Below are 18,769 nucleotides of genomic sequence, written 5' to 3' on the forward strand. Positions count from 1 at the left end.
AAGGTTGAAATTGAAATCTTGTTCCTTCTTTTCTACATCATAGCCCAAAAGTCTCCTAGCAAAACTGAGAAGCAAAAATGCTATCCATGCTCCAGGAGTTTGAAATAATTTCTCTCCATAAGGTTGAGACCAAATAGGAAATCAAACACCACATCAGGACAACCACTCAGTGTCCCAGCTCACCTTCCTCAGCATGTCATTCTGCTCTACACTGTTGATCTTGCCAGGGCTGATTTCTCCTTTCAAGGTGTATTCAAAGAACTTTCCACTGACATTGACTAATAATGTGCTGAAGGCCCTGTCTTCCTGAGTGCAGCTGAGTGACTTGTCATGGCCACTGGTGGCAGGGGTGCCATACCTCAGGATCACCCCGACGATGAGCCCTGAAACAAAGTGGAAAAAAAACACATCAGGCCTGTGGAAGGACAGAGAAAGCATGGACATAAAGGCATGGGTGATTTGCAACAAGTAAGAAACTCAGAAGTTATCTTAGAGCCCAGGTACAGGGTGTGTACTTTAGGAGCAACTCCACAGTCTCTCAAAAGGGTTATGCATCCATCTACTTGTAAGTCCCTCAGCCATTAGGAAGACAAGAAAGGACAGTATATTTCATGGTTATCATGGCATTGAGTACTTTCAACAACTGATTACATCTTGTTTTTCATGCTTTTGGTGAAAGAAAATGGGATGATAAGAAACAATTTTGTTCCTGCCAAGGGCAGAACCTTCGAGCTCTTTGATTTGCACCAGCAGCAGCCCTGAGGCCAGTCCTGCTGCCATCTGCCAACAAGGACCTGGGCTGCATAAATTTCTAGCTGCAATAAACGCAATTTGCTTTGCCATATACCAGAGGAAGAAGATAAAAAGAAATGCTATTGTTTAGTTCATTTCAAGGACTGGGTCTCATGGAGAAAGTACCCGCATCCCTTGGGGAGCTAAACACTACAGTGCACATTTTTGCAGTCATGCTTTAGGGACTGTAGAGCCAACTTCTTGTGCCTGTGGCTATGATATGACTAAAATAATTATCTGCAAGTCTTTAAGTCTCATTTCTTCTTAGTAGGCTTTTCCCATTAACGACCACCTCCCCCCGACCAAAAAAAAAAAGTTGTGTATAAGCTTTCAATTCCATGAGTAAGGAAGGAGTCCTAGATGAGTCACACATGCTCAAGGAAAAGTGTGTGAAATATGAAAAATACATAAATCACTACCACTTTCTATACTTCTCTCTTAGGAGGGAAATTCAAATGTCTCTCTACATTCAGTTCTTTGCTAGCAATAGCAAAAGATAGAAGGGTAAAATGTTCCCCCATGTCATTTTGCCATTGAAGAAGAAATTTACATGAGAAGAAGAATGAACAGTACTTAGTATATTCTATGTCTATGTTCTATAATGTCTCTTATCACCAAGACACATGAGAACTCACAAGACATTGTCAAAAACCAAATAATATATAAAATCTAAGGAAAAGTTAGAATTCTTTAAGCCAAACTCTGTTTCTGTTTTGCTGTATTATTATTATTATTAGACTTGTAATATTAGATACTTGCAGTTTGCTGCTTTTTGTGGAAAAAATCAAGCTATAAAATTTTATTACAAATTAAAAATCAGGCTCTTAATAACATCAAATTGACCAATATGAAACAATTTTCAAACCTTTAAAGATATATGAAAAACACCAGACTTTAAAAAAACATGTTGGTCATTACCAAAAAGAGGTATCTTTAGAGAAAAATAATAAAAACCCCATAATGCAGATAGTTCTACTTGTCTGATTAATGGATACAAAGCAAACACTTAAGGTCTTCAGCACCAATTGTTTGTTCAGGTCTTATTGCTGAAATTTCATATTCATTTTCTTTTTTGAGCATCTAACCCAGATGATAATACAGATTGAAAGTCCTCACTTACCCTCCTCCTGCTCAGCCTCAGAGCTGAGTTTCCAACTGTGGTCTCTTGCCATCTTGCAGTTTAGGTTTTTTTGGGTGTCTATGTTGGTAACTGAAGTTTTGGGGGCACCTATGTTGTCTGATCTATGGTGTCTGCTGATCTTGGGTCTCTTATTGATTTTCCTGTTCCTCTTCAATTGCTGTTCTAAGAGAGGAGGGGCTCTGAGCCATGGTCTATATTCCCAATAGGTGATCTCTCTCCCTGGTCTACTTTGTTCTCCTTCACCCTAATTATTAGCACCCCCATCATTCCTCCTTAGACAGGATTGGAATACTCTCAACAACACCCATAGTGGGGTCTCCATATGAGGAAAGGTGTGCATGCAGTTAGGTCTGGCATTTAGGGCACTCTCTACAATCTCTCCTTTTTTCCACTCTCTTTATTGAAGTAATTTTGCTGGTAAACACACAGAGGACCCCCATAACGTTTATAATGGTTATAATGGTTACATTTTGCTGTTTGTTTACTGCCTGGCACTGGAAATCCACCAGGGCCTACAACATTTGCTGCCTCTGCACCCTTTTCTCCATCAAATTCTATAGTTTCTCTACCTCCTATACTGGGGTGGTGCTTCCTGGAGGTAACTCTTCTTTATGGCAGGCTGGTATACAAATGCATATTGTTTGGTGTCATTCCTGTGGATGAAACCATTCCTGTTTCTGACACTGAACAATTTTACTTTTCCCCAAACCTTCATTGTGATGACCAGTGGGCTGCCACTGCCTCCACCTCTGTCCATGGAATCACACTGATTGGTGGCAGGGCTGAGGAAGTGTATCAGATAGCTGCTGGGTCTCAGCCCCACTGCTCATGGTTATAGTAATGAGGATGGTGACTAGAGCTGACTGTGGCAGCCATAGTTCCTTCCCAGTTGTGATAGTAATGGATGCTGGTGGCAGGAGGGTTGCTAAGGGGTCTCTGGGGTTCACTCTCCACTCTAGATCAAACTTAATATTGTTTTTATTCTTATTTCACTCTGTAGTTAGGCATGTGGATGAAAAATGAGTTCTACAGAAAGCAACCTCATGGGGGATATAATCACAAATTCCTAATGGGTCGAGTCATGATAGGTAGTCAGGCCCCAGGCATATAACTTCTTTAGTAAAAGCCTTATCTTGCCTTAAGCAAACACAGATACTTCCAATCTGGTGAACAAGTAGAGGTGCTGTTCTGGGAGAGTAGTACACTCAGAGACCATAGAAACTCAGTATCCTCATGTACCTTGCCCTATGCTTCTCTTCTATATGGTTGTTCCTGAGTTACATCTTTTTATAATAAGTTAGTAAACTGTTTTTCTGAGGTCTTTGAGATACTCTGGCAAGTGATCAAACCCAAGAAGGGGATTTGGGGGAATCTCTGATTTATAGCCTATTGGTCAGAAGCACAGGTGACAACCTGGACTTGTGACTTGCCACTGAAATGGGAGGGGCAGCAGTCTTGTAGGACTCAGCCCTTAACTATAGGATCTGATACTATTTCTAGGTAGATAGTGTTAGAAATGAGTAAAATTGTGGAACACTCAGTCAGTATCCAGCACAGAGTTTGAGAATTGCTTGGTGTGGGAAAACTCCCACACATCGTATCACAAAAGTGTCCACTGTGAGTACTGAGAGCAAAGGAGAAACAGGAGGTTTTTTTCCTTATAGGACGTTCATATTTGCAGACAAATTTCTCAGTTACAGAAAATGCCTTCACACTCTCCCCTATTAACCATCACCATCATATCTATAAGCATTATTAAGTGATATTGTTTTTATATAGTACTTTTAAAATCTTTCCCTCCTTACTTGGGCCCAATGCATCCATGTTAAAGATTAAATGGACACAATGAAGGTGATGATGCTGCCCCTTATGACAAAACATGGCAAAAAAAAAACCCAGCCCTGGCTGGCGTACCTCAGTGGATTGAGCACGGGCTGCGAACCAAAGTGTCGCAGGTTTGATTCCCAGTCAGGGTACATGCCTGGGTTGCAGGCCATGACCCCCAGCAACCGCACATTGATGTTTCTCTCTCTCTATCTCCCTCCCTTCCCTCTCTAAAAATAAATAAATAAAATTAAAAAAAAACCATCTCAACAAAGATAACAAAGTTAACAGTGGTCCTGATAGTTTTGACCAAAAATATATTCTGCTGCTCCTATACCAACCATCAGGATATATACTGCTAATTCAAGGTAGCATTTAAGTACCTCCTCAAACATTTTAGATTCTTATTTATTACCACTGTAGTCTATAGAGCAAATGAACAATCATTGCTATGATATTAAGTTCATGTTTAGCATCTTCCAGTTCTACAAAGAATAAGATATTAGGACAAAGGCATGGAGCAAACATGAATGGCATATTTTCATCTGCCAAACTGTAAAGAGATCATTACTACCAGGAATTAAAGCATGACACTAGATTTTTTTCCAAAGCTCAGAATGCTGAGTATTCAGAGGAAAAAAAAACAATGGAAAGCAACAGAGGCATGAATGATTTTCCTGGATCAACATCATAGAGTTCCAGATAACAAAGAGATAAATCTACTATGTATGTAAGCCAGAAAAATAGCACATAGGTATCAGCTAATAAATAGAGGATCACTGATTTCACAGTTGTGTGACTAATGTCAGTGGAGAATATAGTTTTGACCATTTACAAAAAGCAAATATGGATGAAATTACTTTGACATTTGATGTGGCTTAAAACAAGATGGTGACATTTGATATAGCTTAAAACAAAGCTTCAAAAATTCAAGAATTTTTCAGTCTAAAATTGAAGACTTTCAACTTGTGGGTACAAAAAAACTCACTTTATAACTGTATTGGCATAATGTGCTGATGATATACAATATCAACTTTTCTAATTTTTAAGAGACATAACAAAAATCCCTTCATACAGTTTATGTATATGCCCATCTAAAAATTGGTGGTATGAGGAAGGAATTTAATTATGGACAAAGTGTGGCTCAGAAATCCCATGAAGTCATTAAAGAAGCCAGCTCCCATTACTCCAGTGCCAATTTCCACTTTTGTGACTGAAGTTGTTGCAAGAACAGCTGAACAAGTGGATTCTCTGTTACCTGTAATCCTACAAAAACCATCTACCAGGGGCAATATATAGATGTCTCTATTAATAAGCCTTTGTTAAGGAATTGGGGAACAGGTGCATGAAGGCACTGTTCCCCTCTACTTAGACCTCACCTTCCCTTAGAGGAGCTACTGGGAGTTGATAATCATCACTTTGGTTTGGCCACTACTGGAGGTTTATTTACAGCACTGTTGGGGTTGCTCTGAGTTCTGAAGCTTCATCTGAAAGCATCCCATTCCAGATCCAGTTATATACTGTTTGAAGATAGTGATAATGATTTCTAATTCAGTGAATAAAGAGAATGCAATAGATCCATACCAGCAGTGACAATGACTTTTCAGGTCTGGGGGTGATTTAAGTGACTCTGTTTTTGAGAATGAGTGTTATAGTCTTTTCAGTATTTTTTACTTGTTCTGCTATTTATTATGCATCTGAGCTATTTATGGATATATTAGTTTCAAGGAGAATTTATTCAAATCTTTTTGTTACTTGTTTAAATATGCAGTAAAATATTTTTTAAAAAAATTATTGAAGTACAATTTGCATACTATAAAATTCATGAATTTTAAGTGTGCAACTTAATGATTTTTAGTATATTCACAGAATTATACAACTATCACTACCATCTAATTTTGGAAAATTTCCATTTGTAATCACTCCCTGTTTCCTACTCCCAGCCCCAGGCAACTACTGACCTACTTTCTGTCTATACAGATTTATCTTTTCTGGACTTTTCATATAAAAATGGAATCATACAATACAAGTTGTATTTTGTGTCTGGAAGATTCGCCAAGCATAATGTTTTCAAGGTTTATCCATGTGGAAAGAAGGTATCAGTACTTCATTATTCTGTTGCCAAATAGTATTCTATTTTATGGATATACTATATTTTGTTTATACATTCACCAGTTGATAAGCATTTAGATTGTTTCCAGTTTTTGCTATTATGAATAATGCTGTTACAAACATTGATATATAAGTATACACTGACCTATGTTTTCATTTCTATAGGATAGACACCCAGGAGTGGAACTGCTGTGTCATATGTAAATCTATGTTTACTACTTTTTCCTTTTTATTGAATTTATTGATGTGACTGAACTGTTTTCCATTTGGGAAAGAGTACCATTTTATATCCCCACCAGCAATGTATGAGACTTACAGTTTATACACATGCTCAACAACACTTGTTATTTTTTTATTATACCTATTTTAGAGAGTGTTAAGTGGTATGTCAGTGTGGTTTTAATTTGCATTTCCCCAATCCCTAATGATGTTGAGCATCTTTTTATGTGCTTAAGCGCCATTTGTATATTTTCTTTGATGAAATGCCCAATGATTCAAATCTCTTGCCCTGCTTAAACTGGGTCTTCTTATTGAATTTTAAGAGATCTTTATATGTTCTTACACAAGTTCTTTATTGAATATATGATTATAGGTGGAACCTAATCAACAAAATAAACAAGCAAGTAAAATATAACCAGGGACACTGAAATAAAGAACAAACTGACAGTAACCAGAGGGGATAGGGGGAGGGAGGTAATGGGGGAAAGAAGGCGAAGGGTTGTCAACGAACATGCATAAAGGACCCATGGACAAAGCCAAAGGGAGGAAGGATCAAGGGTGGGAGGTGGGGGTGGGAGGGAGTGGTGGTGGGAAAATGGAGACAACAGTACTTGAACAATAAAAAATGCAAAATAAATATTTCCTCCTGGTCTGTGGCTTATTTTTTTCTTTTCTTTCTTTTTTTAAACTTTCTTGATACTGTCTTTTTATTTTTTACTTTTTAAATTGTCTTACAATAAAATTGATTATTTTCTTTTGTTGTACAGTTCTATGAATTTTAACTGCTTATAGATTCATGTAAGCACTACCACAATCACAATACTGAACAGTTCTATAACTCCCAAGAAAATTCCCTCATACTATGCCTTAACATTTACACCTTCACCTTATCTAACCCCAGGAACTACTGATTTGTTTCCCATTACTACAGTTTTGTATTTTCAAAGTTAAATAAATGGAACCATGCAGTATATATATGACCCTTTCAGACTAGTTTCTCTCACTCAGCATAATGTCTCTGAGATTCACTCAAGTAATATGTGAGTTAACAATCCATTACTTTTTACTATTGTGTAGTACTTTATCATATGACTGTACCAAAGGTGGTTTATTCATTTACCTGTTGATGGACATTTGGCTTGTTTCCAGATTTTAGCTATCACAAATAAAGCTGCTATGAACATTCATGAACAAGTTTGTATGTGAACATGTTTCCATTTCTCTAGGGTAAATACCCAGACTAGAATATGACAAATGCATGTTTAACTCTGTAAGAATCCACCAAACCATTTCTTAGAGTTACTACACCATTTTGAGTCAACCACCCCAACCACAAGCAATGTATGAAAGTTCAAGTTGCTCCAAACCTGATAACTCTCAATAATAAAACAGAAACATGTGAATCACCAGAAAGCCAGCCCTGATAAATGGTGACTTTAATTAAAGAAATAAACTGACTTCCTAGCTCTTCAAGACAAAAGTTCTGTCATGTATGAGAAATAAAAATAATGAAAATCAAGCCCATTAGCCAAGAGTTCAACCTCCACCCCAATGCTCCTCTTCTTCAACAGTTGAAATTCCAAGGATTTTATTAAAACCAATATGGAATAAGTTTATGTGAATCAAAAACACCACAAATTCTAAGTAGTTTCCCCAAATACAGAATGTAACAGGAATAAGAGAAAGAAAATTATTCTAGGTCTTAGATAACTATTTGGGAAAACCAGACATGGAAAAATCATTTTACTATCCCATGAAACTTTTGGATGAGACACCAGGATAAATTTCCCATCACTGCTGTGCTGTACTGCATTTCTCTGTGGGTAACTACAAACCACATACCATCTGATTGTCTTTACAAGATCAAGATGTCCATTCTAGTGTATTATAGAATGAAAAAGCAGAAATCTTTCATTGAAAACTAGGACCAAGGAGGCAGACATGGGCTCAATGACTAAACTTTTTACTAGAGGTGTCCTGTGATACCAAAGTGTAGATTGATTACACTTGCCTTATTCTAAGTGTGGGCCTGTCCTGGCTCAACATCTCCAGGGCTTAGAGGGATTATTTCTACCTCATCTAGGGCTACAGTCTCAAAAAGCCCACTATTGTCACACACATAAACCACACTCTCCAAGCCCTGTCACTGATAAAAAAAAAAAAGACATTTTGATCTCTATCCACCAGGCTCCTTTATCTGCCAACTGGTTCCAAATTTTACTAGGGAACAGAAGAATATCACTAATTTAACTCCTTGAAACTAAAAAAAAAAAAAAAATGAAAGCCTAACCACCCATGTTCTTAAACATATTTTCTTTAAAATGTTTTAAAACTAAAATTCACAGATACACTTAATCAGAAGATAATGGGAGGCCAGTAGATTCCCAGACTGTTCTAAGGGCCCTTAAAAATATAGCACTGGCTTTCTATTTTAGATCAGGTATATGATTTATTTGTTTTTGCCTCACACTCTGACATCTCCCAGAATCAATGACAGTGTACTGTGGCTGAGTCATCATTTACAACATTTTACTTGTTGTTTTATGTATTTCCCTTTTAATTAAACACAATCAAATTCAAGTCAATTGCCAAAGGACTAGACTACAAAGTTACTACAGAAGACTGTCCCACACTTTCTTAACCTGTTTCCCACTATTTAAAGGCACAGACAAAGACATTCCACTAAACACCAGTTACTCTTTGGAATAAATTAATTAGTCTTTCCTATGAGCCTCTTCCTGAAACTCTCTTCCCACTCTCTCCTCCTTAACCATCTTCACCGGATTAACACCTACTCATCCATTAAATCACAAGACACATATTACTTCTTATAGGCAGGGAAGTCCTTCCTAATCCCTTAGGATTGGATTGGATTCTCCATAATCAGGGTGGCCCTCACTGACTTCAACATGAAAGATGCTCCCTGGAATTGTTCTAGGCACAACCTATACAACCTTATGTGGCAGCCCTGCTCATCATTCATCTCCAGAACATAGTCTCTGATAGTGACTATGTTTATCAGAACAACAATTGCACTGCACTATGACTGCCTTTTAACTGCCTATTCCTCACCACCAAGGCTAATATTCCTGAGGGCAATGCTCAAGGTACCTTCCAGCCAGCCCTACATCTGACCCACCATAGTCACTCCATAAACAACAGTAAACTATAAAGACATTAGCCAGTAGTCATCTGTTACAAGGAATTATCTCATTTGAGTTCTGGGAAAAGAGCCTTAGTTCTGACCCATAAGGGAGCAATTATATATTTTTAAACTCTTATCTGCTATAAAAATCCAAGGATACCCACATTTATCAGCCTTTAGAATTTGTCCCAAATTAATGAATAAAATTCAAGTACTCTTAGAGATTAAAAACCTTCCAATGGTTTTATGAGGTATACTACAGAATCTACCTTCCTAGAAGCTCTGAAATTAAATGGCAAATAAACAAATACACCAATCACAGTTATCTTAGAGCACTATGAAACTGGAACATACAACAGCAACTACATTTGCTGCTCTATTAACTTGAATTACTAAGGGATGGTTAAGTCTTAAACTGAAATAAATGCAAATATATAGATACACACAAGTCAAAAGGAAGGGATTTGAGAACATGTAAGAAAATAAATGAGTAAAGCAGCTTATAGTACTTTAACTTTAATTTATGGGTATATTTTTTCAAAAATAAAATAAAATAAAATGTAGTTTAACTCACCAGAATTTAAAGATTATCAGCCAAAATAAACTATCTACTATATATTGAACTGTGTTCTCTCAATCTTTATATGTTGAAATCCTAACTCCCACTATGACTGCATTTGGAGATAGGGCTCTTAGGAGGCAATCAATGTTAAATGAGGTCATAAGGGTGGGCTCTAATCCAATAAAAATGGTGGCCTTAAAAGAAGAGGAACAGAGATTTTTCTCTTTTTCTCCATGCACACTCATGCACAGAAAGGTCATGTGAGTACATAGTGAGAAGGCAGCTGTCTACAAACCAGTAAGAGAGAACTCACCAGAACTCAACCCTGCTGGCACCCTGATCTCAGATTTCCAGCCTCAAGTACTATGAGGAGATAAATTTATGTTCATAAACACACCCAGTCTGTGGTATTTTCTTATGATAGCTCCAACTGACTAATATACTATCTTTTTGAGAAACTGTAGGTGGCTTCTCTAGACTATCAACAATATCTCTACAGCTAACTCACATCTCACCTCCCAACTATGAAATATTTCTTTCACAAATGAGAAGTTGTAAAGGGTCCCACCACTCTAACACAGGGTCCCACTCTAACTCCAGAGATGTTCCTGTTTATTTGTTTTCCTTTCTTGTACCACCATCTTCCAAAAGAGACTTTCACCATATTGACCTTGTAGCATGAACTCCTACTTTGGAGAAAGTATGGCACTAACCAAGAAACTATCATAACTCTCTTCTCCCTGATCAAACATAATGAGGCCAGATCAAAGAATAACTTTCATTAATGCATTTAAAACATCACATACTTAGGAAGATGTCAAAAATGTGTTGTGTTTAGAAAATTAGCCATAGGCACACAATACATAATTTTTTTACTTAGATGACCAATGCAACAAATCTTAAAAAGGGGGACAAAGATTTAAATTCAAATTGATTATTTGAATTTATATATACTATATATAATTAGATAATATATACTATATATTAGATAATTAGATAATAGATAATATATAATTAGATAGTATATCTATATATACTATAGATAATTATAAGAAGGCTATAAAGCATCCCTTTTAAAAATTTAATTATGAAATATACCAGATACCTAAAATTACAGGCATAGTACAGATAAGGGACAAAGAAAAACATAATTGAGAAGGAATATACAGGGGATTTCAAAGGTACTGGTAATTTTTTGTTTCTTAAGCTGGATAGTGAATACAGAGGTGTTTATTCCATTTTTATCTGTACATAAATTACATATACTATTTTATATACAGACATACTTTGTTTTATTGTGCTTCACTTTATTGTGCTTAACAGATGTTGCATTTTTTTTATAAATTGAAGGCAAGACCCTCCACCAGCAAAAAGATTATGACTCACTTCATTGCAATACTCATTTTATGGTGGTCTGGAACTGAACTTGCAATATCTCCAAGGTATGCCTGTGGTATTTAATATATTTTGCAAGAATTAATCAAGATAAGAACGGTTTACCAGACATCTATGTGGCTATCACTCAAGTTAATCAACAGCATCTTCCCAAGAAAGCTAAGCACCCTTTGTACCATTCCCAATCAAGGCCCCCACTGTCCCCCACTCTACCCCTGGAATCCACTAGCCTGAATTTGGTGTTTATTATTCCCTTAGAGCTTAATTGCAGATATATGCTAGGGCCTGCCCAGAAAGTATCCAGCCGTCTCGTATGAAAAGTAGAGACATTTACTGAAGAAGATACAAGGTACAAGAAATATTGTACATAGGACAATGACATCTCAGACTCCTTCAAAGTAGGCACCTTGGAAACTCACACTGTTCTCCCAGCATCATTAGCAATTGCAGCACGATGTTCCTTCTGCTCTAGTAGCAGAAGCCACAGAACAAATTTTGCCACAACACGTTTCATGCTGAGATCCTGCATCAAAATCTTGGACACAGTAGTTTTTGGAATCCCCAGATCAGCTTCTAGTTCTCACACTGTCAGTTGCCAATCTTTGTAGATTGCAGCCCATATACATTCAACATTCTCAGATGTTCTGCTTGTTTCAGGCCTTCCAGAATGTGGATCACTTTCAACAGATTCTGGACCATTTTTAAGCATTTGTGCCACACTTTTATTTGTGCTATTGCATCATCCCTGAAAGCCTTCTGAATCATCCAAATAGTTTCCACAGAGGAATGTTCAAGCTTAATGCAAAATTTTATGCAGATTCATTGCTCTATTTGCTCAGTCATGTTGAATGTGACAGCCACACAGTATGCATGCTCACTCAATGGCATCTACTGCTCCCACTGACTAGTACAGTGAAGTCATCATTATTCACACATGTGCATTGCAGTCCACTCTCCTTGGCTGCCAGGTCACATTGATGTTGTACAAACTGTTCTCATTGTATTAACAATTGCTGGACTTTTTCTGGAGAGACCTTGTACATTAATTTTGTATGACTTTGGATTATATATGCTGTGAATTATTCTGTAACTTGCTTTTTTTCACTCTACAATATGCTTGGGAGGATCATTCATATTGACATGTGGATCTGGTTCCTGCTGTCTCAATTCTGCATTGCACTTCAGCATGTAAATAGACTTTCCTTCTGCTTCTCTGTGCCACTTCCTGAATAATTGCTTCATATTCATCATTTGGCTTGCCAATTCTCTCTTCAGTCTTTTACCCTATCCATTGAGTTTGTAATTTCAGTGACTATTTTTAATTTCTTGAAATTCTATTTGGTTATTTTCTAAATGTTTGACTTTTTGTTTGTTAACAGAACCTGAAGTAAGGGTTGAATATATTTACAGCCCTCAGCTCTGCTCTCTATGGCTGCAGCTCACTTATCCCCATGTACTTCATGGGATGGATAACAATGCATCATTATAAAAGGCCTAAATGTCTCTTCCAAAGGGTGCTGGCTAAAAAAAATTACGGTCCTCTCACATAACAGAGTCTATAGCCATTATACTAAAAGAGATGCAGCAACACTACCTGCCCAATACTTTATGTTGAAAAAGAAAGCAAGGTGCAGAATAAGTCATATAGTGTGTTACCTTTTGCATGGAGATAAAAAGAAAATCTATCTGAGGTTTATAAATTTAGCAAAACTCTGTGGAGAGTTTTTACACAAGAAAGTGTAATAGTGGCTATCTCTAAGGAGGGGACTTTCATGACTTAGGGTTGAGAGGAAAGATAGAACTTAATTTTCATTGTTGAGCCACTTAGATTTTACAGCATGTGTAATATATATTTCTTATTAAAAATTAAAACTATAGCTAAGAGGCCATTTCCTACCTCTCTGCTCTTGGCACTGTCTTTGCTCTGAAGTTTGTCACCTAGTCCCTCATGGCCCTCCCAGCCCCCCTGCCTCTATCCCCTACAATCTACCTGGTCAGTTCCTATTCACCTGCAGTATGCCACTGAAGCAACACCACCTTTGTCACAAAGTTAACCATTCCTTCCTCTGCACTATCAGTGCCCACATAACTATTATTTTGTATCTGTCCTCCCCATGAGAGAGCAAGCTCCACTGAACCCAGCACAACGTCTGGAACATGGTTATCACTCAATTAATGGTTGCTGAAAGAATGAAAATAAAAAACTATAACTGGACTACAAATCATATTAACAGATTACACGCAGATGGAAGCATCAGTTTCCTATTATGAACATAATGCCTTCCCCTCCCAATTTATGTCTGGGTTTTGGCAGGCAACAAAGCAGTATTTGGAAAGATTAGAGCTTTGTGCTTTTGTTGCAATGTTGGGGGTCATGAAACTGGTGTCTGGGAAATATCCCAAGTCAACAATCAGAGTCAACATTAATGACATAAAAAGAAACCCTTTACACCATATACCCAGCAAAATCTTTTATGTATTTATGAGGGCAGAACAAAACAATTACTCACTAGTTTTAACTCAGCTCAGCTTAAAACTAAATTATATTTAACAGCTTACTTGATACAACATACAGTGGAGAAGCTATAATAGCCAGTCGGTGAAAGACAAATACCATATGATCTCATTTACAAAAAGAATGTGATTAACAAAAGAAACTAATGAGAAAAATAGAACCAGAGACATGGAAACATGGAACAGACTGACAGCAGCCAGAGGAAAGGGGGATAAAAGCAGAAAGAAGGGGAAGGGATTAGTCAAAGAACATGTATGAATGACCCATGGACATGGGATCAAATACATGACTATAAAATTAAAAACAGAAAATCTGTTGTTCATTCTTCTAAGAGTTGGTACCAAACATATATACTCTGCATTCCAGGAGGGAGGGCTCTGAGCTGGGTGCTAAGGAGACACAGTACTGGCCAGGCCACAGCACTTGTCCTCCTGAGCTTCCACACACACACCCTTGCCCACCCAGAGAGCATATAACTAACAAAAAAAGCCAGTCAAATTGTGACAAGCACCACAAAACAGAGGCATACAAAGGTGGCACAATGAAGAACAGACTGAGTAAATCTTTACGGTGAAAGGTAGCTGAGGAACACTTCACAGAAAAGGTGACTCCTCAGTTGTGCCTTTCTTTCAAGATGAGTCAGACTTTTATGGATAAAAGAAGAGGGGGTGTGAACTATATACAGATAAAGCTGTCAGCATGAGGTGGGAAAGGGAACATTAACCACAGTAGCATGGCTGGAGCATAGCCCATGTTGGGAGAAAGAGGGAGGGTGTCAAGGAGTGAGGTTGGTACAAGGAAGATGAGGAGCTGCTTCTTTAAGCCACACTCCTGAGAGCAGGCATTTCCCATAGGAATGGAGGCCACAGAGACTTCTGGGCTAAGAAGGCACATAATCAGGCCTGACATTTAAAAGATACTACAGCATCAGTACAGAGAATTAACTGCAGGATAGAGAGGCTACAAGAATGTTATCAAGCTTTCCTAAAAGCATCATGCCTCTCAGGAGAAAAAGAAATCACAATTATTCCTCCAGTTAACAGGATCCCTACATTATCCTATTGTGGATGAAAAAAGGGTTCTAGCAAGTAACCTCACAGAGTGATATGATCATAAAGTCCTATCTGGGCAGATCATGGTGGCTAGCCACACCCTAGGCATATAATTTTTTAGTAAAATGTTTATCTTTGCCATAAGCAAGGCCTGTCCATAGTTTCTGTGCATCAAGGTTAACACACCTTTGAAATTCCACTTTTTAGAAGCTAAACACCCTCCAGAGAAGTATAATTTTGTTAACTATCCTGTAATCCAATTCCCACCTTGCTTTCTCCTACTTCTCTCTATATAATCTTCCTTATGCTCTCTCCTTAACTTCAATGCCTAAAAGAAATTGCAAAACTGTCATTCTTGGAAGCATTGGAGATCTTGCTTCCTGGCAGTGTTGTAAGTTTGACTCAAATAAATTCTTCTAAAAATTCTCTACAGGTTTGGATGTTTCTTACATCAACACTATCTTCCTCCACCTAGTTCTTTTGTTCAAGTACTGGTTATCATTCAGGTTCACACAAATAAGACCCAGAATGCTCTGAAAAGTTACCCACCCAAACCTACAGATTAAGAGAGATTTATAAGATATAGAGACATATCAACCAAATGCAGTTGTAGGGACCTTATTCATATCTTAAAGCAAACAAAAAAGTCAGCTGGGGCCCTGGCTGGCGTAGCTCAGTGGATTGAGCACAGGCTGCGAACCAAAGTGTCTCAGATTCGATTCCCAGTCAGGGTACATGCCTGGGTTGCAGGCCATGACCCCCAGCAACCGTACATTGATGTTTCTCTCTCTCTTTCTATCTCTCTCCCTTCCCTCTCTGAAAATAAATAAATAAAATCTTAAAAAAAAAGTCAGCTGGAGAAATATGAACTTATTGGATATTTGACAAATGTTACGAAATTACTGTTATTTTCAAGGAGTTATCATGTATTGTGGCTATATTTTTTAAAGATTCCTGATCTTCTGTAGACAAATAATGAAATATTTACAAATAAAATTTGGGATTTTTTGTCATGGAATAGGGTAGCTTTGAAAGGTATAGATAAAACAAGATTGACATTAAGCTGGCAATTAACAAAGCTGGGTAATGGGTACATGAAATTTGGTTTATTACACGTGTGTGTGTGTGTGTGTGTGTGTGTCACACTGCAAAGTAACTCCCTACAACACCAGCTAGGTGTCCTATAATTCAACTCAATTCTCACACTATCTACCTGGAGATGGTATCAGATTCCACAGGTTAAAGGCTTAGTCCCAACCTCACCTGTAATTTCATATGCTAGTCATAAATCCAGAATTGTCACCTGTGTTTCTGACCAACCAGCTATAGGTTAGAGGTCCCTACAAACCCCTCCTTGGTTCAATTAATTTGCTAGAGGAGCTCACCCAACTTAGAAACATTTTACTTACTAGATCACCAGTTTATTATAAAAGGATAAAACTCAGGAACAGCCAGATGGAAGAGACGCTTAGGGCAAGGTAAGGAGAAGGGTGTGAAGCTTCCATGTACTTTCTGAGCATGACACTCCCCCAGCACCTCCATGTGTTCACCAACTTGGCAACTTTACCACATCATTTTGAGTTTTTATGGAGGCTTTATTACATAGGCACAGTTGATTAGATCATTGGCCATTGGTGACTTTACTAAATTTCCAGCCTCTCTTTTCTCTCCCCATCCTTGGGGTGCTTTCCAAAAGTCACCTCATTAACATAAACTCAGGTGTGGTTTAAAGGGGATTATTATGAATATTAATATACATTTACTGTTCTTATCACTTAGGAAATTCCCAGCCTTTTAGGAGCTCTGTGACCAAATACATATTTCCTAGATAAATCACAATATCATAATACTATTGCCTTGACACTTGTCTCTGAAATTTTCCATAATAAAAATTTTTCTTTCCAGCAGTGAATGAGGGTTTCCTTTTTTCTACAACATCTGGGCAGGGGGTGCAGGTGGGTGTGGAGGTGGCCTAATGTATGGTAACAGAAGATGGTTTGACTTTGAGTGGTGGGTACACAATGCAATACACAGATCATGTATCATAGAAATGTACACTTGAAACCTATATGATCCTATTGACCAATGTCACCCTAATAAATTTAATAAAATTATTTTTTAATTTCTTAAAAATCACCCACCAAACATGAAGCTTTAAAGCAGTGATTCCAGGACAGTCTCCTTCCCCATGATCCAGAAACCCACATCCAAATTTCCACTTGACATCTCCCTAACACCTCTAAGTCAACAGGTCCAAGAGGTAGGTAACTCTCAGTGCCCCCTGTGAACATTGTTTCTCTTCCCCATTTCCTGTCCCTTTGAGAATGACATACTTGTGAAGGCAGTCATCTAGTTTTGCACAGGGGCAACAATTTTTCTCACATGAACTTCTTAACAGCCTCTTAGCTTCACTACACATATCTCACCTCCTCAGCAGTATATCCCAATGCCACTGAAAGGGTAGTAATTCTAAAATAAACATTTCTGCCTAGCTTAAAATCTTCCAGTGACTCTTTGCAATAGGACAAGTGCCTCTACCCCTTAGCAAAGCAAAATTTGTTGATCTCTTCGTGTTTATAAGGTCCTGAGGATTTCCTAACACCATCTTAGTGAATGGAGCTCTCAAAAAGGACATGAAACCCATTTAGTGTTGATTATCTGACTAGTGAGCAGTGTGCCCAGTTCACATCTGTTGTCCACAATCACAGTAGGGAATCACTTCCTGAGGCAGCATGGCCAGGCAGCCCTTACTGGAAAGTGCAGGTCACCGGTCAGCCAGCACCCTCTCAATTCCAGATAAATGCCAAGGCCTACCTGACTGCACCCACAGGAGAAGGGACCCAAGGCTCATATATTCACAGCTGCTAGCTGAATGGATGGGCAAAATGTGGCCACAAACAGAATTTGTGTCTGTGAGACTAAATGATCTATTTAAGACTCAAACTCAAATCCAATCAACGGTTGCCTCCTTAAAAACACAGTGACAGCACCTAAGCAAAGTAGTCCAAAGAGATATTAACCATGAAAGGAGAAGAAATTAAGACATGAGAAAGGACATACTTTCTGTTAAGAATAACAAAGAGGAACATATCACCTTTATTAAAGGTATTCAACATAGGTTAGCAAAATACAAGGGCAGTGTTTGAAGAATATGCCAGCCACTGGAAAGCACAACCCAAGATGTCTTGCCAGCACCATCAACTAGGTTGTCTGTTTCTTCCTTCCACATTTCTCTCAGTCACTCAGTCTCAAACTATAGCTTTTGTTTTCAGGGAGATGAAAAATGTGTCCCTGACCTCAAAGCACTGATACTAAACAGCAATGAAAGGAACAAATAGCGTAGTATCCTAGGATTGGTAAGAGTAATCAATTTAAAGACAACACACACAATTTGTACCTCACCAGGTTGTGACACAGAGAGATCTGATAAGATCACTGGGGTGGAGTAAGAAGGGGCTGTAGGAGGAGGTTGCCCAAGGCAATGGTAAACAGCCTAGGACAAGATTGGCTGAGAAGCTGAGTGCTCCTGAGTGCATGCAATTATGGGGGAGAAAATTTGAAATAAAAGAAGCACTCTTGGGTTCTCAGAGGGTGTTGGCTGGCACTGGTGCTGTCTCTGGCTCTCAGGCTCTCTTCTTCCTCAAGGATGCCTGGGTGATTGTGCTGCAGCTGCCTGCATTTCCTAACAGAGAAATGCATTTTGGATTGGAAGAAACTCAGAGCACAGCTTAGGATCTGGCTGGCCTACACAGAGTCCCAGGTTTATTCTTTCAGTGTTCTAGAGGGGACAACCTCTGAGGCAGAAACCTGCCATTCTTCCAAAATTGTGTAGCTTCTATACCTTATGTTGTTTTAGCTTGTAAACTAACCCTATAGAAATAAGATAATTAAAACTAACAGGGAATGATAGGAGAACTCAAGTGTTAGAGTTTAGCCTTAATTGATAGGCTTAAGTGACCAATGCATGTGAAAAGCTGTTATTCCAAAATTGTGAACTTTTTGAATAAAGACT

At 38.1% G+C, this 18,769-nt stretch overlaps 1 protein-coding gene across 2 annotated transcripts in view; it reads right to left on the reverse strand.

Moving 5' to 3' along the window:
• The window catches only part of SLC9A7 (solute carrier family 9 member A7), a 161,337-nt gene that overhangs the window by 79,545 nt on the left and 63,023 nt on the right, over positions 1–18,769 (reverse strand). For both annotated transcript variants that reach the window (XM_045860498.1, XM_045860497.1), the window contains exon 2: positions 184–383. In XM_045860498.1, coding sequence (XP_045716454.1) covers positions 184–383 — 200 coding nt within the window. The remainder of the gene's footprint in view (positions 1–183; positions 384–18,769) is intronic.

The sequence above is a fragment of the Phyllostomus hastatus genome, unplaced genomic scaffold (assembly GCF_019186645.2).
Source record: "Phyllostomus hastatus isolate PE091 unplaced genomic scaffold, TTU_PhHast_1.1 phas_scaffold_200, whole genome shotgun sequence".
Taxonomy (NCBI): Eukaryota; Metazoa; Chordata; class Mammalia; order Chiroptera; family Phyllostomidae; genus Phyllostomus; species Phyllostomus hastatus.